The sequence below is a fragment of the Galeopterus variegatus genome, unplaced genomic scaffold (assembly GCF_000696425.1).
Source record: "Galeopterus variegatus unplaced genomic scaffold, G_variegatus-3.0.2 Scaffold4985, whole genome shotgun sequence".
Lineage (NCBI taxonomy): Eukaryota > Metazoa > Chordata > Mammalia > Dermoptera > Cynocephalidae > Galeopterus > Galeopterus variegatus.
In genome coordinates this window covers 94,442-119,235 of record NW_007731096.1, presented here as the reverse complement: position 1 = coordinate 119,235, position 24,794 = coordinate 94,442, and the positions used below count along the sequence as shown (strand labels likewise).

Here is a 24,794-nt window from a genome sequence, read left to right as displayed (position 1 = left end):
AAGCCTGCTGGTTAAACTCTCCATTGTGTTTTTTATTTCGCTGAATTACTTCTTCAGTTTGGCAAGTTCTGCTAAATTTTTTTTTCCAGGACATTGATTTCCTTGTACATTTTCTCTTTCAGGTCTTGTATACTTTTCCTCGTTTCATCATGCTGTCTAGCTGAGTTTTCTTGTATGTCATTCAGTTTCCTTAGAATTATCACTCGAAATTCCTTGTCAGTCATTTCAAGGGCTTCTTGTTCTATAGGACCTAGAGCTTGAGAGTTATTACCCTTTGGTGGTGTACTTTCTGATTTTTAGTATTTCTGGTATCTTTATTTTGATGTTTATTCATTGTGGCAGGGGGTTTCACAGTCCACAGGTTTGACACTATTGTCTAACTAGGATGTTGCTGGGGTTGACAATTTGGTATGGCCACCTCAGTGACTGCTCGGTTGGCCACTAGTGCCTTGCGTGTGTGGTTGCCTCGGGTCTTGGGCCTCTCCGGGAAGCCACCTCTCTGGTCAGCTTGGACTCGGCCGGGCTGCTGGGTCACGGGGTGATACCGCAGGGTGTGTGGTGTCTGCCGAGTTTCCACCTCCCCTGCAGGACGTCTCCCTGTTCCGCACGTACTGTGCTGGGCTGCTGGGATGTATGGAGGCACCACAGAGCGTGTGGTCTCTGCGGAGCTTCCCCTTCCCCTGCTGGATGTCTCCTTGCTCCGTGCGCGCCAGGCTGGGCTTGGGATGGAGCCAGGTGGAGGCGGTGAAGCCTACCTGCTGCTGGATTGTGCAGCGGCGGCCCCCCCACAGGGTGTGTGGTCTCTACAGAGCTTTCGCCTCCCCTGCTGGACATCTCTCTGCTCCGTACACACTGGGCCAGGCTGCTGGATCACATGGTGGCAGTGTAGTCTCTGCGGAGCTTCTGCCTCCCTCGGTGGACGTCTTCCCGCTCCACGCACACTGGGCCGGGCTGCTGAGTCGCGCAGCGGTGGTGTGGTCCCCGCGGTTTCACTTTCAATAGTTTCTGAGGCTGAGAGGTCCAAAGTCCATCTGATGGTGGCGACAATGACCCAGGGATCTCACACTAATGGAGTTGTGTAGGGGTGACAGGGTATTCAAAGCCAGTCAAGCGTCCCAGATTCTGTAAAAGGGTGCCAGATTCTGGGACAGCTGCATCTGGTGTGGGCCTCAGGCTGCTTCTACTCATGGCAGAAAGTGGTAGGCAGCCGGCAGGTAGAAGCAGATCAGATTCTTGGATAGCTGCATCTGGAGTGGGCCTCAGGCTGCTTCTACTCGTGGTGGAAAGTGGCAGGCAGCTGGCAGGTACAAGCAGATCACATGGCGATAGGAAGTAGGAGAGAGGAAGCAAGAGAGTAGTTAATAATTTTTTTATAAGACTTTCTCTGTTCAGATTGCTGCGTAGATTCCATTTTCTGACTCGTCCCTTGGCTGCTACAGTGACCACTGTCTGGGCAGTAGATATGCTTGTTGCAACTTGCTTCTAGGTTTTTTTCCAGCAGCTGGAATTAGGAAACATAATGCATTTATATACATACATATGTACAGCGCACACATTTATATGTACTTCTGTTCATATGCAAATCTGCATATATACATGTATATGTGCACATATGTTTGCATGTATGCACACATGTACGAGGAGTCTTCAGAATGTTCATAGGAAAATTCATATTATTTTAAAATTTTATTTTCCCATGATCTTTTTGAAGTACCCTCATACATATTTTAGAATTGTGTACAATATCTTTTGCTAAATAAATTTTTATACGTTCAGTTTTTATATGTTCAATTATTATTATTATTTTTTTTTCTTTTTGTCTTTTTTTACTGACCGGTAATGGGATCGCAACCCTCGGTGTCGCAACTGTACCGCGCTCAGCCAGTGAGCGGGAACCGGTCTCCACATGGGATCTGAACCCTCGGCTGGAGCACCGCCGCGCTCCCAAGCGGCGCACTCTCCAGTGTGCCACCAGGCCGGCCCTCAATTATTTGTTCAATCCCTGCCTCTCCTCTTTGATTTTGGGTTTCTGGTCTTGGTTAGAAGTCTCTTCCAATACCTAAATTTTCTTGCAAGATGATTATTACACTTTGGAAAGTCTTTTTAGTAATGCATGAGGAATTTATACTCGAATGGGATGTCAGAAGATGCTTCATTTTACTTTTTCTTTCAGATGGATAAATATCGGGTCTAAAATCACTTATTACATATTCCATCTTTTTCCCAGTGAAATTGAACACATGCTCATTATGTATTAACTTTTCATATGAGTTACCATGAATTAAGAATTTTTTCTTTCGTGGCATTTATTTGTCAATTCTTATATAAATACCTATTTGCATACCATGTTGATGTTTGTGTAATGGCTTTTTAGAGTATGTTCTGATAAGTAGTACTAGCCAAATTTCTCATCAACATTGGGGAAATTGTTGTCTTTCATGATTGGCCTCGAATTCCTTGGGCTCTTAACATTGGTAATTCTTGGTTCTAAGAAACTGTGCCAGTTTTTCATTTATTGTTTCTTAGCTTCAAGTTCCTTCTTTCATTTCCTGCTCTGTTAATGGGTTGGACTCTTTCAGTATTTTTTCCTTTATAGTGAGTACACCATTAAGCTTGGCAATAGAGGGCACTGGACGGGCATTGCAGGAGGCTTGTCTTCGTCCTTCCAATGTGCTACACATTTTGTATCTTCATGGCTTGCTCCTGCTGTATTGTTGCCAGAGGTCTTCTGCCACACACCAGAGCACAGTCTCTTGACAAGCTTGCAGGCCTAGCCAGTTAGGTGACCACCTAGCAGAGGACACCAGCGCACTGTAGGCCTGTTGGAGATCTGGCTTCTGACTCTCTGACTCACTCCCTGTGTGTCCTTGCCTCTCAACTTCACCTGCCAGATTCCCACAGCATTGTGTCCTGTGCCTCTCCTGCCATGGATACTGTGGACCCCAGGCCTTGCTGCCCTGATGGCAAGCAGGTTCCTGATGCCCCTTCTTCTGCATGTGTGTCTGCCAGCATTGGTCTGCCTTTACCCCAGAAACTTGTTTCCGATGGCCTTCTCAGTACAGACACTGCATACATCAGGCCTTGTATTACCTTGTTTGTGAGTGGGCACCTCAAGTATGACTCTCTGTTCCTGCCTGCCACTCTAGACAACTCTGGAGTGGTCTTTCCTGCTTTTGTGGCAACTATGGGCCAGTCTGTCTCGGGGAACCCAACAGAATTCTTCTCCATCCAGTGGTTGAAACTAAACCTTGTCCACGTAGATCTGAATCCCAGTCTTGGGGAGGGATTCCACCTTCCACGTTGTTCCTTTATTGGGTGCCCTCCTTCACCCTAAGGTGTTCTTTAGAGTTCTCTTTTCACCCTTGTTACTCCTCTGTTATGGATAATAATTCTTTATATTAAACTTTCCACATTAAAGTTACTGTGTGGTTTTGGTTTCTTTCATTTTTTTTTTTTTTTCCTTTTTGTCTTTTTCCGTGTCCGGCAACGGACCGCAACCCTCAGTGTCGCGCCTGTACTGGACCGGGACCGGCAACGGGATCGCAACCCTCGGTGCTGTGCCTGCCCCTCAGCCAGTGAGCGGGAACCGGTCTGTATGTGGGATCCGAACCCTCGGCGGGAGCGCCGCCGCGCTCCCAAGCGGCGCACTGTAGCAGTGTGCCACCGGGCCGGCCCTGGTTTTGGTTTCTTGATTGAACCTTACTGATACTCTCTTCAATTTAAGAAGAATTTTGAATGACCTATCTCCATTGAGTCACAGTCTACACAGAATAGAGATTTCTTCAAGCTGATTGCAGGACTGCAGTGCTCTTAAATTTCACACTTGCTTTCTCAGGATGTTCTGCATGTTTCACAACTCTCTGAGATTTGGAGATGCAGAGCATCTCATATAGCATCACAATATTGGTGGCATTTGTGCCAGAATGAAGTGGTCCTCAAAAGCTGTTGCTCCAATTCTTTAATTTTAATGAACACTTAATATTAATAATTTATGATTTTAATAATATCGTGAAGTACGAGTAAAAGAAGTATCTTGGGTGCATAATCAAAAAGGAAAGCATTTTTATTTTCTTAGGTGAAAAACAATTGAGAGATGTGGGCAGCAGGTCAGTAGTGTTAGAACCATTAGTTTTTTTTTTTTTTTTTTCCTTTTTTTGTCTTTTTTACTGACTGGTAACGGGATCGCACCCCTCGGTGTCGCGCTCGCACCGCGCTCAGCCAGTGAGCGGGAACCGGTCTCCACATAGGATCCGAACCCTCGGCCGGAGCGCTGCCGCGCTCCCAGGTGGTGCACTCTCCAGTGCGCCACCGGGCCGGCCCGAGAACCATTAGTTTTGATGGGGTCTTCAATTCATTCTGTTCCTCTACTAAGCATTAGGGGGTTCCTGAACTTTTACCATCTTAGGCTATTAACCTTTTGACTGCTTGCTTTTGGCCTTTGAGCTCAGACTCAGTGGTGTTTCACATTTCTGTTGCCTTCTTTTTGCAGTAAGTATCCAACATCTCTGGTTCCTTACTTTTTTTCTTGATATCTTTCCTGTTTAAAGGTGTAGTTGCTCTTTGCCATTGCAACTACTACCTCTTTTGACCACCATTTTGCTGCTACTGGGCCTGGTCAGCATGGTCATATGCTAAAAATCTGTTATTAATAATGTTTTCTTTGGTTAATTTCAGTCTAAATATTTATCATTTAGAAATTTTATGGGTACATTTAATTCAAGAAGTATTTTTGTTTTTTTGTTTTTTTTGGCAGCTGCCCGGGACAGGGATTCAAACCTTTGACCTTGGTGTTACAAGCTGGCACTCTAACCAACTGAGCTAACTGGCCAGCCCCAAGAAACATTTAAAAACTGGCACTGGGGATATGATGACTCACACAGCCTCTATCCTCTGAGAAACTTAGAGTCTCATAGTTGAAAAAGTAAACATCACAATCCAGAGCTGAGAAAGGGAAGTGCTTTAGGATGTGGTATCCTCACTGTCAAAATTTTAATACTTATGGCACTCTAATTATGAAGATGCAAATAATTAGAGGGAGTCACCAATCTGAGGAGTTTCAGGAATCATGCCTAAAAAAAAAAAAAAAATTCATGCCTCTAAGACCACACCAGAAAGTGTTTTTTTGTATTCTAAAAGAAACTTCCCTCATGGTATTTTTATCTTTTCTTCCTCCTTTCTCTTTGATTCCTTGACAAGACTGTGTGATTTAGAGAGTGCTTCAGTCTTACTTGTAAATGTATCTTGAACACATAAATGCTTAAAAAATAAGTTGAACAAAATGAATGATGAGTTAAGATTTAAGAGGTTGTATTGTTATAGGTGATGATGTCATTGAAAGCCCAAATTAAAATGTTTGATTATGGGGAAATATATGCATGGCATAGAAGAATATCTATGAATAACATAAGTTTGCATAGTTTTTTGGAGGACAATTTGAAATATACCTTTCTTTTAGCAATGCTGTTTTTAATGAATTTTCCTTCACATCTATTCTCATGTGTACATAGGAGATATATATCAATGGGTATTAAACACTTTAATCTCAGAAGTCTTTCATTATATTCTTAATAATTATTGAGGACCTCAAAGAACTATTGTTTATGTGGGTTATAGCTATTAATATATGCCACACTAGAAATTTAAAAAACTGTATAAGATAAAAAATAACTACATGTTAACATAAAATTATATATATATTTTTTATGAAGAATGACTCTTCCAAAGCAAAAAAGAAATAGAAGGTTAGTGTTAGTTTACGTTTTCGCAATCTCTAATGCTTAGCTTAAAGGAAGACAGCTGGATTCTCATATCTGTTTCTGTATTCCATGTGTTGTGATATGTTGTTTTGGTTGAAGTTTATGAAGAAAATTCAGGGTCATACAGATGATGTAGTTGATAAAGGGAGGAGTATTTTTTTTTTTTGTCTTTTTCGTGACCGGTAAGGGGATCACAACCCTTGGTGTGGTGTTGCCCGCAGCGAGTGCACCAGCCAGTCCTATATAGGATCCGAACCCGTGGCGGGACTGTTGCTGCGCTCCCAGCACCGCACTCTCCCGAGTGCGCCACGGGGCCAGCCTAGGAGTATTTTAATACTTTTTTCAGATAATTGAAGGTATTTTTAAACTTGACAAAGTGGTAATTTCTTAAAGGCTAGTTGCATTGTGGAATATGAAACCCTATCAATGAATTTTTGTACTTTGTTACTTTAAAATCCATTGGTCTACATTAGATTTGAATGGATCTTTTTACCTATACATGAATTTGTGACATCATGCATTGATCATTTGAGAAATATTGGTTCTCTGAGTTATGCAAATCTTGCAAATGTTGATCCATTTTGTTATACAATGTCAAAAAATTGTTAACGTTGTCACAGAAAAGCTCATAGTGACTTGCTTAACAGCTTCAATTCTACCACTGACAATAGTACTATTGGTTGTTTTCTTTGAAGTGTTAGGCTGACTTTGTTTATTTTATTTTATTTTATTATTATTATTATTTTTTTTCGTGACCGGCAACAGATCGCAACCCTCAGCGTCGCGCCTGCACCGGACTGGGACTGGCCACGGGATCGCAACCCTCGGTGTTGCTCCCGCACCTCGCTCAGCCAGTGAGCGGCCGGTCTGCATGCGGGATCCGAACCCTCGGCGGGAGCGCCGCCGCGCCTCCCAAGCGGCGCACTGTAGCAGTGCGCCACCGGGCCGGCCCTGACTTTGTTTATTTTTGAGAAAATATCTGCCACATATCCAAGTCTGAATAGTTATAGTTTGTTTTGTTTCACAGAATTAAAAAAAAATGTTCTCAAGGGTTGAGATTCAATAAAGTTAATAATTTTTACTGTTTCGTCAAGGACATTCTTGAGTGACACTGGCATTAAAAACTTTTTTTTAAATATGAGAGAGTGACAGTAAGGAATATAATAACTACTAGTAAGTATAGTTGGGTGCTATTGCCTTGATTCATGTGAAGAGGTCACCAGTTTTACTGCCATTGCTTTTAGACCATCAGTGTAAATGTCAGTGTAGTGAAAAATGCAGCTACTGTCTTAGTATGATTATGAAAATAGTTTTGACCTTGCTGATTGCCTGGAAGGCCCTTGGAGAACTCCCAGCAATATGTGGATCACACTTTGAGAACACACACATACCCATGCACCCATACACCCACAACCACCCACAAACACATATATGGATACACATACATGTACATACATATGTGTCTTCATTGCAGCATTATTTTCAGTAGAAGGAAACTGAAAATAAATTGTTTCTCAATATATGATTATATGGATGTGACATAATTTAGCCAATTAATAGAATTCTGCAATTCGAGATACACTGGTGTGAAGGTTAATTCTAGATGTCAACTTGGTTAGATGAAGGAATGCTGAGAAACCTGGTAAAGCAATCTTTTCGGTTGTTTCTTTAATCTAGAATAGTTTCAGGTGTGTCCATGAGGGTGTTTCCAGCAGAGATTAGTATGAGAGTCTGAGTGGTCTGGGTGTGAAAGACCCTCAGTGTGGGTGGGAACCATCCAATCCACTGGGGGTCCGGAGAGAACAAAAGACAGAGGAAAGAGGTGAAGCTCTCTCTCTCTCTCGATCTGCTGGAGCTGGGACACACTCTTCTCTCCTGTCCGTGGACATCAGAGCTTGAGACTCTTCAGCTTTTGGGTTCCAGAACTTACACCAAGGATACCATCAGCTTCCCTGGTTCTGAGGCCTTTGGACTTGGACTCAGCCACGCTACCAGCATCCAGTTTATAGAAGACCTATCGTGGGACTTTTCTTCGTAGCCACGTGAGCTAATTCCCCTAATAAATCCCTCTTATATAATTATAGCATATCCTATTGATTCTGTCTCTCTGGGGAACCCTGACTAATACAACTGGTGTGGAAAGATGTCTAAGATATATTTTTAAGTTAAAGAAAACAAATGTTGCACAGCAATATGTTTAGTAAGATCCCATCTGTGTGTAAATAGATATATATGTTTGTGTGAAAAAAATACCTGTATACATTTGTACAGTGTATGTAACCTCTGAGTGAGGGGAAGGAGAGATATTTTTACTTTCTGCCTTATACTGTCTATATTGTGGAATTTCACTGCATATATGTACATCTTTAACTTTAATCCTAGAAGATACACAGCCTGGCTTCTTAAACCGTAAGGTTGTCACTGAGGGAGAGGGAGTGGCTTTTAAATTGGTTTAGGTTCTTAACTGTTATTGTCTGTTGCTAACAGGTTATCTTCAACTTTTCTCCATATCTTTTCATATTATAGAATGAGAGTTTCTTATTAATCTTAGTAAGTAGCCAATTTATTTCTTTCAATAAATAGTACAGTCTATTTGTAATACTTGATAACTATAAGTGAACCCTGCAGGCAACAGCTGTGGTTGTGTGGAGGGAATTGTTGGTTAATCATCTATCTTTTTAGCTCCTCTCACGTTTTTAGTAAGTAAAGCTTAGCTGCAAAGGAGTCCTATTGTGATCTTCTGAACCATTGGAGATATAGTTACTGTTCTATTAGTACATGCCTTTTGCAATCAGACAGATTTAGACTCAAATCTTTTGTACACTATTTACTAGTGGTGTGACCTTATACAAATTAACATCTGAGTCTAGTTTTCTCATTGGTAAGATAGGGATAATACCTTACTTTTCTGAGGATTATGTCTGTATTACTTGTAGCTCAGTGCTTGACAATACCTGCTAGTATTAGCTCTTATCTGTTGCTCAGTTAGTTTACCGTTCTTCTAACATCATACTCTTGTGTCTCCTTCTTCAGGTTTGCACTGCTCCACTGCGAAATTTCTGGTTAGCCTTTCAGACTTTTAGATGATTTCTCTTCTAGGAATTTCTCCATGTTTCCATTAGGCTGAGTGAGTCATTTTCTCCTCTCAGTTCTGTATCTCATCTTAACTGTATCTCAACTTAACTCACTTTACTTTTCTCCAAGTTTTTAATTTGCAGAGTTTTCAAATTTACAGAAAAAAATGAAATGAATAGTGTAGGGAGCACCTATATACCTTTTTTTCCCCAAATTCACTGTTTGTTAACATTTTGCTACATTTTCTGTATTTCTGTCAGTGTGTATCTCTTGTTTTTTTCCTGAGCCATTTCGGAATAAGTTGCAGATATTGTAAAATTTCACCATATTTCTCCTAGGACTATAATACCACATCACACCCACGAAATTTATCACTGATACAATAATAATATGATGTAGGCAATCCATAATTCAAATTTCTCCAGTTGCCCTAAAAATGTCCTTTTTAGCTTTTTTTTTTTTTCTCTTTTCTGGATCCACAAGCAAACCTTTCTTGGGTTGTTTCTTTAATCTAGAATAGTCCTTATGTATTTTTTTGATCTTTCATGCCAATGACACTTTTAAAGAGTGTGGGACAGTTTTGTAGAAGGTTTCACAATCTGGATCTGATTGCTTTCTCATGATTAGATTATTGCTTTTTGTTTGTTTTGTTATTATCTGTCATCAAACTATGATTTCCTGTGAGAAAGAGACAGCAGCTCCTGACAGCAAAGAACTGGTTTGCACTGTATATCAGTTCGACCTTGGTATTTCTTAGAGTTGGCCTGGCATTCACGGCTAGACTGCGTTGTTCTCCTATTGAACATTAAGTTTCACAGAACAAGAACATTGGACAATGTCACTCTGTGTTCTTGGATCAAGACAAAAACAAGACCACCCTGTAATTTTGTCCGAACACAGATAAAAAAGCATTTTTCAAGTGAAAAAGATGATCAAACGTATCTTCATTCTGGCTGTCATGAGTGACTACTGCTTCTTTATAAATCACAGCCTTAGCCTTGCTTTGTTCTTCCTACCTTGTTGTGTAAGATTTATGAAAAGTCGTAGACTCTTAGAATTAGATAGAATTCATAGAATCATAGAATTACCCCCATGTCTTGACAGCATCTGATCCAGGGTAAAGCCCCACTTCCTTGAACCTTTCCCCAAAGCACCTAACACAAGCCCAAGTCCTGTAAGTTCTTTCTAATACCCTATGGGTGAAACACCCTAGGGTTCCCAATGGTGTGTATTCTCCCTAGTTGCAAGGAGGAATAAATCCAACTTGTTTAAATAGTGATCTGTTCCTGGAACTGAGTGGCTAGAGAGAATTCACACCTGAGAATCTTGCCCTCTCTTTTCACTTGGTGAATGAATTTTTGATATAGTTAAGAGTCATCAGCTTCTGGCTAGTTTTGTACTGGTCAAGGATAAGTTTTAGTTCTGTATATCTAGTTTTTGTTCATTGAGATATGCATGTTTAAAAAGTTATAAACTCTGCTCTCTAGGAGTTCTGAATAATAAAAAAAAAATAAGAGAAAATCCTGAAGACAGCTTATAAATCAAAGAGAGGCTTTCTGGTTATTTTTAGTGATTAACCACCTTAGTTAGAATGTTTGAATTTAATTTTTCTCTCCACAGCTTTTAGTAAACAGATCATTGTTGGATAATTGGGGTTGGGGGAGTAGCTTATGTATACTAATATTATACACGTACACACGTGCAAAATTTACGTAATGTATAATATTGCACAATAAGCCTTCTTAGGAAAAATTTGTTTTGCGTTTTTTACCTTTATAATTTTTGCGCTTTGTTTATAGGAAAATAAACATTGGCACCATGAATAGCAATTTAAAAGAAGCACCTGTTTATGATTTTTCATATAGTTGCTACCTTTCAAGTGGAATTTTGATTATATTAAAGGGTAAACAACTAGAGAATAGTCACAAGGGTGTTTGTCTGCCATTTGGATGAATATTGAATCTTGCTATTTTTTTAAAAATTAAAAAATTAGATGGCTTTGTTATATGCATTAGGCTGGTAGTGATTGCATTAAGATTCATCTGCATCTCTTTGTTTATGCTACCAATACTATTTTGTTGTTGTTGTTGTGCTTCTTAAATATCTTAGGAACAAAGAAGTGAGCTTGCTCTTTCATTGTATTTGTTCTGATGATAGAATTCAGTGTAACTGAACCCTTTAATGCATAAACCTTTATTGTTGGTTGTGCTCCATTCTGAAAAAATGTGTTAATTCATCTCTGCTTGTCCAAGTTAGTGGAATAGAAATATATAGATCAGTACAAGCACAACAAAGATGTACTTTTGACATATTTATTCCAGTGCTTAAGCATTTTAGTTGAGCTTAATGGGGGAATGAGGTGGGGTGATTAAAGGCCCCCAATTTTTACACTTTTGTTTCAGATAAAAATAAGATCTTTTTAGGGTACCATTAAATATTTGGAAGTCTTCCACTAAAATTTCTTTTTTTTGTCTTTTTCTGTGTCCGGCAACGGATTGCAACCCTCAGTGTCGCCCCCGTACCGGACCGGGACCGGCAACGGGATCGCAACCCTCAGTGTTGCCCCCGCGCCTCGCTCAGCCAGTGAGCGGGAACCGGTCCGTATGTGGGATCCGAACCCTCAGTGGGAGCGCAACCGCGCTTCCCAAGCGGCGCACTAGCGCAGTGCGCCACTGGGCCGGCCCCTAAAATTTCTTAACAAGTAGTTAATGCATGTAAAGATGATACCAGGTGGTCTTGTGGGTCGAAGCATAATATAACATGTGCATCTTCCGGATTTCTTTTCTAAGATTATAGCTGGCCCTCTGTTTCCAGGGGTTCCGCGTCCATAGATTCAACCAATCATATATCTAAAATATTTGGAAAAAAAATTTTTCATCTGTACTGAACACATACTAACTTTTTTCCTTGTCATTATTTCCTAAACAATACAGTATAATAGTTTACGTAACAATTATATTGTTTTAGGTATTATAAATAATCCAAAGATGATTTTAAGTGTATGGGAAGATGTGTGGGTTGTATGCAAATACTGTCAGAGACTTGAGCATCTACAGATTTTGGTATCTGTTAGGGGCCCTGGAACCAATCCTCCATGGATACCGAGGGACGACTGTATAGATATTTACAAAATGACTAATATTAACTCACAGGCACTGGAACATAATTTCTGTTTGAAAGAATTATGTTGGACTGTAGTCATAAGCACAGGTTCATACTTTATTTAGCCAAAAGAAGGAATAATGAGCATTGAACTTGTTTGGCCAGTTGATTTTTCCCTAGATTGAATAATTTAGATTGTTTTCATCCAGAGAATTTGCTCTACCTGTTGGAGCTCTTGGAAGTTTTTTTCCAGATAATATTATTGATAGGTACTCTAACAGTGTCATTTTATTTTATTTTATTTTTGTCTTTTTCGTGACCGGTAAGGGGATCGCAACCCTTGGTGTGGTGTCGCCCACACTGCGCTCAGCCAGTGAGCGCACCGGCCAGTCCTATATAGGATCTGAACCCACGGCGGGAGCGTCACCGCGCTCCCAGCACTGCACTCTCCCGAGTGCGCCACGGGGTCGGCCCATAACAATGTCATTTTAGATGTGCTATTGTCATTGAGAGAATTTAGTTTAATTGTTGTATATGACTGAGAACTCATAGAAAATAGATGTAGCATAATGAATTATATTAGGTTTGTGACAAACTTAAAGCAGGATAGAAGTCAATTTTTTTCTCATGGCAAGTGATCTGGAGGTAGCCTTGGGCATGGCAACTCCGCAGTGATCAGGAATCCAAGCTTCTCACTTGTTGCTGTGTCATTTTTAACCTTTCCACTTCATGGTCCTTCCTAGAAGGGAGAAGTGACAAATAAGAAAAGTGGGGAGAGGGTATCTATCAGCTGTGTTTTCCAGAGATTTCTGGAAAGCCACATTTTATCTTTTGTTTATGTCTTATTGGCCAAAACTTAGTCCATGTCCACACTTAACTGTAAGGCAAGGTGGCAATTATAGCCTTTTTTCTGGGCTACCATGTACCCAGTTAAAAATTGGGGATTGCCTTACTAAGGAAGAAAGCGAGAACAGATACTTGGATAGCTACGGGTAGCCTATTCCATAGAATATAAAAAGCAGTATACTGGATGTGTTAGGAATTCTCTAATTGATTGCTACTTGCCTGATAACCTTTACTAGGCCATTGCTCTTTGAGGATGCTGATAAAAGTTATAGGCCCTTTCACTAGAAATACATAACTCTGTGTATATCCATGGAACTCTGTAGGATTATTGTCTCTGAAACCCATCGATGTACCATGGCTTAGGGGGTTGTTTATGGACCCAGTGTTAAGATTTCCTGTTAGAATGTTCCAGTGTTGAGAGTTCTTTTTTTAGAAAGTTTATCATTTTTCACTCACACAGTCAATAAAAGTTTGCTAGTGTGTTCTGTATGCTAGTCACTATGACAGCACTTAAAGATTCAAAAACCCTGTGATAATCTATGATTGAACCCAGGCCTAACACCAAAACCTTCTTTTAGTTATCACAAAATAGACACTTCACCATAAGCATGAGACACATTGAGTGGAGGGTATTTTAGTGGTTCAGTTTCCAATTCTTGCCTTGGGTTACTTAACTCGGAATCTCTTTGTGCCTCAGTTTTCTGTTAACACTTTGTAAAGCCACTTAAAATCTTTTAAGTATGTGATGATACTATTCTTCTGATTTCGTATTTTTTAAACCTCTGTTGCAATCAGTATGATACATGGCATGTGACAAATGTCAACTAGTAATCTAATCTTAGTACAAAATGATCATATTTGAAAATGTCTTATCAGCATTCAAATTGTATGTATCATTGAAAAAATTCTATGAAAACCACCTTTCGGTCACCTCGTAATGCAGAACTCACTGGTGCTACGTGTGTTCTCTTTTTTTCTCACAACAAGCATGCTGTCATGTAGGCTGATAGCATCATACATGGAATTTAGCATAAAAGCTCTTTGCTTCAAGCTGAGGTTTTTGACCCTACTGATAATACAGATGTTCTCATAATTTCCTCTCGTCAACCCCTTTATAAATCAAAAAGAGTAGAAAAGTGAAAATTATATGAGTAGTTACAGTATTAAATTAGTATAAAAAACCATTTGAGTTCATTAAAATTATCTTTTCAAATTTAGTTTCAAATCACCAGCTTCTTAAATGGTAAGTTTCTTACATTGACAGGTCCTAGATTATGAATGCACCATTTATTTATGAGTTGATGCCTCTGTTTCTTGTTTTATCAGGAACATTATTTTCTTTTCCAGTGAGAGTGCTGCTGATTCTAATTGTAGAGATCAGATTTGACTTCAGAGGTTCACGTAATAAGCACAGCAGATAGGCAGTGGTAGGCCCACTGCTGCTTTCTAGTTTCTGGACAGAAACTATCGTAAACCATTGTTTGAGCATTCTTTTCTTAAATGTTGATTCTTATTTAATTCTAGGGCGATTTGATGAAACTGTTATTGAAGAGAGAAGACAGTGTGCTGAAGACCTGCTACAATTCTCTGCCAATATTCCTGCTCTTTACAACAGTAAACAGCTTGAAGATTTTTTCAAGGTTTGGTAGTCTTTCTGGAATATTTTATATCTTATTAAATACTTTTGTTTTCTAATTTGTAGTAAAGTGAAATATAAAATGTCATTAATTTTTGAATTTTATCATTCACCATAAAAGTAGGAGTTAATAGCTAAGTAACAATGTCTATAGCATATCTTTTATTTTTAGTGTAGAAATGTTTACTATTTTTGGTTTATAGATGTTTAGAAATTGATGCTAAGGGCTTAGAGATCTGATTCACTTTGTTGTAATTGAAATACATTTAAAAAATTAGATATCATGAAACTCCATTAGTTATTTACTTTCTGAGGTGTCTTTCAGTGGCAGACTTTTCTTAGGGATATAAATCACAACAGGTCCATATAGAAGCATCTGTGTTATTAAGCAAGAATATTGCTCTATAGAAATTGTGGAAGACAGTCATGCAAATTAACACGTGCCACAGGGCTAAAAAAATTAGTCTCAGGATTATGGAAGTCAGTTTGTGAACTTTCGTGTTATTAAGCAAGAATATTGCTCTATAGAAATTGTGGAAGACAGTCATGCAAATTAACACATGCCACAGGGCTAAAAAAATTAGTCTCAGGATTATGGAAGTCAGTTTGTGAACTTTCAATAATTTAAATAAAAGTTACCTGCTTTTTCTATTTTTTTTTGGATCTGGGAATTCCTGATTGTAATTGCTGCTGGAAGACACTTGTTTTTAGACTTTGCGAAATGAGACACTCGATTTTAGTTTGTGAAAGATTGGACAGTTTGAGAGAGGTCAGGCTAATGTTGGAAAATATCTCGGAACTATCTTAAGCAGTGTGTTAGGCAGGAGTGGGATACTGATTTAGAAATATCACAATAGTGGTATTCAGTCTTTTTAAGTAGAGATAAGAAAATGTGGTCTTTGAGGGTTTTTTAACTGCAAGTAAAAAACAAAAACAAAAACAAAAAACTCATCATTAGCTTAAACAAGAAAAGAATTTATATATTAGGAGTGGAATTGATGTAGAAAGATTTTTAATTCTAATTCAGTTAATTTACTTGTTATAGATCAGGTCTGATTTTCTTTCTTGAGTAGGCTTCTGTAACTTGTGTCTTCCTAGGAATTTTCATCTAAATTGTATAATTTGTTGGCCTAAAGTTGTTCAAAGTATTCCTTTATAATGTTTTTAATTTTCATAGGGATGTTAGTGATTTCTCCTCTTTCACTCGTGATTTTGGTAATTCATGTCTTGTTTATTTTTTTCTTGGTCAGTCTAGCTAAAAATCCAATACTTTTGTTGATCTTTTCAAAGGACCAACTTTTGGTTTCATTGATTTTTCTCTATTTTTCTATTCTATTTCATTTCATTAATTTCTGCTCTAAACTTTGTTATTTCCTTCCTTTTGATAGCTTTGGATTTACTTTCCTCTTTATCTACGTCTTTATTTAATTTCTTAAAGTAGAAGTTTAAGTTTTTAATTTGAGACCATTCTTTTTAATATATAGACTTTTACAGCTATAAATTTCCCTCTCTGCACTACCTTAGCCTCATCCTATAAATTTTTATGTTTTTTTATTTTTATTGAGTTCATTGTATTTTCTGATTTGTTTTGTGAATTCTCTGTTGACCCACTGGTTATTTAGAAATGTGTCTTTATTTTCCAAATATTTGTGGATTTTCTAAACTTTCATATGTTGTTGATTTTTAATTTTGTTTTCTTATGGTTAGAGAACAAATTTTGTATGATTTCAATCCTTTTAAGTTTATTGAGACTTAATTTATTCCCTAGCATATGATATTTCCTGGAGAATGTGCAATGTGTACTTGAAAGGAATATCTATTCTTTTCTCAGCTAGAGTTTTATATAAATGTCAATTAACTCAAGTTGGTTGATAGTATTGTTCAGTGCTGAGTTTCTGTTTACTTCTTTTTTCAGTTATTGAGACTGAGGTACTGGCATCCTCAGCTATTTTGCATTGCAGTTCAGTTAATTTTTACTTTATATATTTTAGGGCTCTGTTGTCATGTGCATATAAATTTATAATGGTTATTTATATCTTTCTGGTGAATTGCTTTTCTTAGCCCTAGCCTTATAAAATTTTCATTTGTCTCTAGTAATATTTCCTGTGTGAAAGTCTATTTTGGTATCCTTTTTTTCATTCTCTCGCTCAGCCAGTGAGCGGGAACCGGTCTGTATGTGGGATCCGAACCCTCGGGCGGGAGCGCCGCTGCGCTTCCCAAGTGGCGCACTTATCCAGTGCGCCACCGGGCCGGCCCCCTATGTATTTTTTTGAGATGTATTCTTAGTGGTTGCTCTAGGGATTAAGATACAAATCTTAATTTATGAGTTTACTTGAGATTAGTACTAACTTAATTTTAGTAAAATATACAAAAATTTCATGAAAAAATAGAATTGAAAGATAATATGAATCTTTCCATGAACTTTTTGAAGTACCCTCGTATAATTTAACTTAAATATTTTATAAACCCCGCAGTACAGTGTAATGGTCATTGTTATTCAATCTGATGTCTTTTAAAGAAGTTTGGAGGGGAAAGAGAAAAAAATGTATTTTTATAGTTTTTTACATTTATCTTCATTTTTACCTGTTTTGGTGTTCTCTGTTCAGGTTGATTTGAATTATCCTGTTATCATTTCTTTCAGCTTGAAGAATTTTCCTGTATATGTATGTCTTAGTCCATTTTCTGTTACTATAATAGAATATGTGAGATGTGGTAATTTATAAAGAAAAGAGGTTTATTTGGGCTCATGGTTCTGGAGGCTGGGAAGTTCAAGATTGGGCAACCACATCTGGTTGCTTCTTGTGATCGCCTTCTTATTGGTGAGAACTCTATTTAGAGTTCTGAGGTGGTATAGGGCATCACATGGCATAAGGTTGCACAAGAGAGCACAAAATTGGCTTTTATAACAGACCCACTCTTGTGATAACTAACTCAGTCCCATGATAACTCAGTAATCTATTAAACCATTGATCCTAAGTGGATTAATTCATTAATGAGGGCACAGCCCTCATAATTCAGTCAACTCTTAAAGGCCTCACTTCTTAATACTGTTATATTGAGGATTAAATTTCAACATGAGTTTCAGAGGGGACAAACACTCAAACCATTGCAGTATATGTATATGTAAATATATATTTCTTTTTCTTCTTTCTCTTTTTGGTAAGTTACATTTGCTAGCAACAAATTTTCTCTTTTGTCTGGAAATGTTTTAATTTTTCCTTCGATCTTTTCAGATTAGAATAATTGATTGACAGTTTTTCTTTTAGCCATTTGAATATATTGTTCTACTGCCTTCTGTCCTGGATTGTTTTTGATAAGAAGTCTGCTGTTAATTGTACTTTAGTTCCACTGTATAAATCTTTTCCTATTGTTCCTTTAAAAATTTTGCCTTTGTCTTTCAGCAATGTGAACTCTTGTGTCTAGGTGTTGTTTCCTTTGTGTTTATCCTATTTGGGGTTTCTTTATCTCTTTGTATATTTAGACTAATGTTTTTGGTCAAATTTTGAAAGTTTCCTGCCCTTGTTTTTTCAAATTTTTTTTCTGCCTCCCCACCCTTTCCCTGCTATTTCCATAACACACAGATTGATATACTGCTGTTGTCCCACAGGTCTCTCTGGTTCTGTTTATTTTTATTCGATCTTTTTTTCTGTGATTTTTATATTGCATAGTTTCTATTGATCTTTAGGTTCATTGATTCTTCCTCTTTTTTTATTTTATTGAAACAAGATTGTACATGTCTATGGCGTATAGAGTTGAATATCAATACCTGTGTGCAATATATGATGCTCAAATCAGGATAATTAGTATATTCAACATTATACAATGTAATTGTTTTTCATGGCCCTTTACCAATTCCTCCCTTTTGCCCTTTCTCCCCCATCCCACCCTTGTTAACTTCAGTTTAGCTCTCTACTTTTGAAAGTTCAACATATTATTGTGATTATTGTATCTTTCTTTCTTTTTTTAAATTTCTTTATATTTTAGCTCCCACTTATGAGTGCGGACATGTGTTATTTCTCTTTCTGTGCCTGGCTTATCTCACTTAACATGGTTTTCTCTAAGTACATCTTAGAATGGCAGAATTTTATTCTTTTTTTTTATAGCAGAGTAGTATTCAATTGTATAAATATACCACATTTTTCTTATCTAGTCATCCATTGATGGAGATTTAGATTTGTTCTAACTATTGACTATGTAAATAGAGCTGCAATAAACATGCGAGTGCAGATATCCCTTTGACATAATGTTTTCCACTACTTTGAGTATACAACAGCAGTACAATTGCTGGATTGTATGGCAGTTCTATCTGTAGTTGTTTGAGGAACCTCTGTGGCATTTTCCATAATGACTGCACCAATTCAGAGTCCCAAAAACAGTGTAGGAAGGTTCCCCTTTCTCTGCATCCTCACCAGCATTTGTTATTCTCTGTCTTTTTTTTTTTTTTTCCTTTTTGTCTTTTTTCGTGTCCGGTAACGGGATTGCAACCCTCGGTATTGCGCCCGTACCGCGACCGGCAACGGGATCGCAACCCTCGGTGTCGTGCCCGCACCGCGCTCAACCAGTGAGCGGACCGGTCTCTATATGGGATCCGAACCCTCGGCGGGAGCGCCGCCGCACTCCCAAGCGCTGCACTCTACCGAGTGCACCACTGGGCTGGCCCGTTATTCTCTGTCTTTAATATAATAGCCAGTCTAACTGATGTGAGATGATCTCTCAGTGTGGTTTTGATATACATTTCTCTGATGCTGACATGTTCAGCACTTTGTCATCCGTCTGCTGGCCATTTGTATATCTTCCTTTGAGAAATGCCTATTCAGCTCCTTTGCCCATTTCTTTAATGGGTTATTTGTTTTTTTTACTGTTAGGTTGTTTGAGTTCTTTGTATATTCTGGTTATTAATCTTTTGTCACAGGCACAGTTTGCAAATATTTTCTCCTTCTCTGTAGGCTGTCTTTTTGCTCTGTTAATTGTTTTCTTTTGATGCACAGAAGCTTTTTAGTTTTATATAATCCCATTTGTTTATTTTTCCTTTGGTTGTCTGTGCTTTTGGGATCATATTCATAAACTCTTTGCCCAGTCCTAGTCCTGAAGTGTTTCTCCTATGTTTTCTTTTAGGAGTTTTATAGTTTCAAGTCTTATTTTTAAATCTTTAACCTATTTTGTGTTGATTTTGGTATATGACGACAGGTACAGGTCTAGTTTCATTCTTCTATATAAGGATGTTGTTTTCCCAGCACCGTTTATTGAAGAGGCAGTCTTTTCACCAATGTATGTTCTTGGTACCTTTGTCAAAGATCAGTTGGCTGTAAATATATGGGTTGACCTCTGGGTTCTGTATTCTGTTCCATTGGTCTGAGTGTCTGTTTTTATGCCAGCACCATGCTGTTTTGGTTACTATAGGTTTGTAGTATAATTTGGTAGGGTTTTTACTCTGGCTTTATTTATATTATTTTTTGCTCAGGATTGCTTTGGTTATTTGGGGTCTTTCATTATTCCCTATGAATGTTAGGATTGTTTTTTTTTCTATTTCTGTGAAGAATGTCATTGGTATTTTGATGGGGATTATGTTGAATCTTTAGATCACTTGGGTAGTATGGACATTTTCACAATGTTAATTCTTCTAATCTAAGAGCATTGAATGTCTTTCCATCTTTTTGTGTCCTCTTTAATTTCTTTCAACATGATTTGTAGTTCTTGTTGTAGAGATCTTTTGCCTTCTTGGGTAAGTTTATTCCTAGATATTCTACTTTTTTGGTGACTTGTGTATTTATTTTGGGCAAGCTTTCTTGATTTCTTTTTCTGCCAGTTTATTGTTGGAGTATAAAAATGCTACTGATTTTTGTGTGATGATTTTATATCCTGCAATTTTACTGATATCATTTATCAACTCTAAGAGTTTTTTTGTAGAGTCTTTAGGTTTCTCTCTATATAGGATCATGTCATCTGCAAACAGGGAAAATTTGACTTTGTCTTTTCCAATCTGGATGCCATTTATTTCTTTCTCTTGCCTGTTTGCTGTGGCTAGTATTTCCAATGCTGTGTTAAATAGAAATGATGAGAGTGGGCATCATTGTCCTGTTCCCTTTCTTAAGGATGATATTGGTGTTGGTTTTATTGTATATGGCTTTTATTGTGTTGAGATACTTTCCTTCTATACCTAATTTGCTGAGTCTGTTTCATGAAGGGATGTTGAATTTTGTTGAGTGCTTTTTCTGCATATATTGAGATAATCATATGGTTTTTTGTTCTTGATTTTGACGATGTGGTGTATTACATTTATTGACTTATGTTTGTTGAACCATCCTTGCCTCCCTGGCATTAACCTCACTTGATTATGGTGTGTAATTTTTGGATGTGTTTCTGTATTCTGTCGCCAATAATTTATTGGAGATCTTTGTGTCTACCTTCATCAAAGATATCGGCCTGTAGTTTTCTTTTTCTGTTGTATCTTTGTCTGGTTTTGGTATCAGGGTGATGCTGGCCTTGTAGAATAAGTTTGGGAGAAGGACTCTGTTTCAGTTTTTTGGAATAGTTTGAAAAGGACTGGTATGAATTCCTTTTTAAAGGTTTGGTAGAATTCAGCAGTAAAGCCATCCAGTCCTATGCTTTTCTTTTTTCAGTGTCATTGCTTGTTATTGGTCTGTTCAGGTTCCTATTTCCTTTTTGTTCAGTCTTGGTAGTCTGTATGTATCCAGAAATTTATCTATTTCTTCCAGGTTTTCAAATTTGTTGTCATGTAGTTTTTTATCATAGTCTCTAATGATCCTTTGTATTTCTGTGGTCTTAGTTGTAATGTCTCCTTTTTCACTTCTGATTTTTGTTATTTGGGTCTCTCTTCTTTTTATAGTTAGCCTAGGTAATGGTTTTCTATTTTGTTTATCTTCTCAAAAAACAAACTCTGTTTCATTGATCTTTTGAATCATTTTCGGGTCTCTATTTGATTTAGTTCTGCTCTGTTCTTAATTATATTTTTCAATCTACTAGTTTTGGGATTGGATTGTTCTTGTTTTTCTAGTTCTTTGAGGTATAGTGTTAGGTTGTTTATTTGAAATTTTTCTATTCTTTTGATATAATTGTTTATTGCACTATACCTCCCTCTTAGTACTGCTGTTGCAGTATCCTACAGGTTTTGGTATGATGTGTCTTTATTTTCAATAATTTTTCAATCTACTAGTTTTGGGATTGGATTGTTCTTGTTTTTCTAGTTCTTTGAGGTATAGTGTTAGGTTGTTTATTTGAAATTTTTCTATTCTTTTGATATAATTGTTTATTGCACTATACCTCCCTCTTAGTACTGCTGTTGCAGCATCCTACAGGTTTTGGTATGATGTGTCTTTATTTTCAATAGTTTTCAGAAATTTGTTGATTTCCTATTTAATTTCTTCTTGGGCACATAGCTTGTTTAGGAGCATGTTGTTCAATTTCCATGTGTTTTACAGTATCCAGTTTCATTTGTTATTGATTTCTAGTTTTAATCTCTTGTGGTCTGAAAAGATACTTGAAATGATTTCAACTTTTTAAAATTCATTGAGACTTGATTTGTGACCTAATATGTGGTCTGTCCTGGAAAATGTTCTATGTGCTGATGAGAAGAATGTACATTCTGTGGTTTTTGGGTGAAATGTTCTGTAGATATCTGCCAAGTGCAATTGGTCTTAAGTGTGGTTGAAATCCTATGTTTCTTTATCAATTTGTTGCCTAGATGATCTCTCCAATGTTGAAAGAAGAATGTTCAGATCCACGACTATTATTGTATTTGGGCCTGTCTCTTTCTTTAGGTCTAATAGTGTGTGCTTTATATATCTGGGTTGCTCTGGTGTTGGGTGTATATATATTTATGATTGTTATGTCTTCTTGCTGGATAGAGATCCATTTATCATTATATAATGGCCTTCCTTGTCTCTCTTTATGGTTTTTGGTTCAAAGTCTATTTTATCCAATACAAGAATAGCTATTCCTGTTCATTTTTGATTTCCACTTAAGTGGTATATCTTTTTCCATCTCTTCACTGTGAGTCTGTTTGTGTCTTTACAGGTGAGGTCAGTCTCTTGTAGGCAGCATATAGTTGGGTCTAGCTTATTAATGCAGTCGGTCAGTCTGTCTTTCGAGTGAGGAATTTAATGCATTTACATTTAGGGTTGTTATTGAAAGGTGTTGTCTTACTCCTGGCATTTTATTGATTTCTGTTTGGATGTTTTAAATATCATTTGTTCCCTTCTTCCCCTTTTATTTGTCTTCAGTGTTCGTTGGTTTTTTGAGGTGTTAAGATGTAGTTTCTTTCTCTTTCACATTTGTGTTTTTTGTTTTTCCAGTGGGGTTTGTGCTTTCTTGTTTATTCATGATAGTGATTATTGTTTTTGGATTCCAGGTGCAGGAGTCCCTTGAAGATTTCTTGTAGGGCTGGTTGTGTGGTGGTGAATTCCCATAGTTTTTGTTTGTCTGGAAATATACTATTTCCCCTTTATTTCTGAAGCATAGCCTTGCTGTGTATAATATTCTTGGCTGGCAGTTTTTCTTTTAGTATTTTGAAAATATCATCCCATTGTCTTCTGGTGTGTAGAAGTCTGCTGTTAGTCTGATGGGGATTCCCTTGTTGGTGACTTGACACTTTTCTTTGCTGTTTTTAGGATTCTCTGTTTTTGAGTTTTGCCGGTTTGACTATAATGTGTCTTGGAGAGGACCTTTTTGGATTGAATCTGTTTGGGGATCTTTGAGCTTCCTGAATCTGAAGGTCCGTGTCTCTTCCCATACCTTGGAAGTTCTGTGCTATTATTTTATTGAATATGTTTTCAATTCCTATTCCATTCTGTTCCACTTCATTAACACCTGTGATTCAGATGTTTGTACACTTAAGGTTGTCTGCTAGCTCTCTTTGGTTTTCTTCATTTTTAAATTCTTTTTTCTTTTTTTTTGTCTGCCTGAGTTGTTTTGAAAAGACTGTCTTCCAGATCATAAATTCTCTGCTTGCTCTATCCTGTTGCTTAACCTCTCTGTTGTGTTTTTTATCTTGTTGAATGACTCCTTCAGTTCCAGGAGTTCTGCTACATTCTGTTTTAAAGTATTCATCTCTTTGTTAATTTCCTCCTTTATATCCTGGATAGTTTTATACTTTTCATGTGTCATGTGAGTCTTCTTGTACCTCTTTGAATTTCCTTAAGATTGTTACTTGGAGTTCATTTCAAGGGTTTCTTGCCCTATGGCATCTGGTACTTGAGAGTTATTGTATTACTTTGGTGGGCTCATTTTTGTTGTTGTTGTTTGTTTGTTGTTTCTTTATGTTTCTATTATGTCTGTGTTGATGTTGGTCTTCTGGTAGAGTAGTTGCATCTTCTGTTACTCTGGAGTGGGCTTTGAGAAGAGCAACTTCCTCCTGTAGATGTGTTTTATACTGACTGTAGAGTATGATGTTTTAGTACTAGTTCCTGGTAGATGCAGTGGTGTTGTCTCTGTGTGGGTACTTTGTCCATATTCATTGTTGGAGTTCTGTGTGATTGCTTCTGTGGCCTAGACACTGGGGCATTTATTGATTCCTTGCTGAGGTTAGTGACACTAGTGGTTTGTTGAGGATATGGGTGAGATTTTGAGTTCTTGTGAGAGGTGCCTGGGTGCACTGTCATTCTTTGGTTGGGGTGGGTGACCCTGGGTAGGCCTGTTGTCACCCCTGCTTGCATCCTGTGACCCTGATATGTGCACTGGCAATTTTCTTCCTTACTCTTTTTGGCTATGATGGGTCTCTGCACTCTCTGGGTGTTCCATGTGTCTCTTCCCAGATCAAGGCTGTTGTGTGGGCTTCTCATGGAGCTCCCACCTCCAGGTACACTATCGCAGGGGGCAACATAAAACTTCCTCTGTGGGTTGGGTCACTGGGGCACAGTTCTGTGCTAGCTCACCTCCTTTCGTGGAATCTGCTGGTAACCCTCCTGGTGTTGATGCAGTTGAGTGGTCAGTGGTTGCTGTTATGGTAGTGGCTGCTGCTGCGGTGCAGGTTGACTTTTTCGGTAGCAGTGGCTGTGGCAGGCTGCCCTCATGGTAGCGGTGGCTTCAGCAGCAGCTGGCTGCTCACAAGCTAATGGTTGCTGTCCAGGGGCCCTGGTGGTGGGGGTGACTGAGGCAGTTGCTGACACAATGACTGTCTTCTCAGCTGCAGTTTCTGCAGTAGCCACCTGCCCAGCTGTGGTGTCTGCAGCAGCAGTGGAGTTCCTGCATGGTGGCAACAGCGGCTGCAGTGGCCTCCTGCTTGTTTGTAGTGTCTGTGGCAGCAGCAGGGCTCCTGCCCAGCAGCAATGGCAGCTGCAGTGGCCTCTAACACGTCTGTGGTGTCTGCAGCAGCAGTGGGGTTTCTGTATGGTGGCAGTGGCAGTGGGTTTCCTGCATAGTGC

At 38.2% G+C, this 24,794-nt stretch overlaps 1 protein-coding gene across 1 annotated transcript in view; it reads left to right on the top strand.

Annotated features, from left to right (window-relative positions):
- LOC103604126 (ribosomal protein S6 kinase delta-1-like) overlaps positions 1 to 24,794 on the top strand; it is a 124,945-nt gene that overhangs the window by 45,283 nt on the left and 54,868 nt on the right. Inside the window, exon 4 of the mRNA XM_008588714.1 lies at positions 14,304 to 14,419. Within this exon, the coding sequence (XP_008586936.1) occupies positions 14,304 to 14,419 (116 nt within the window). The remainder of the gene's footprint in view (positions 1 to 14,303; positions 14,420 to 24,794) is intronic.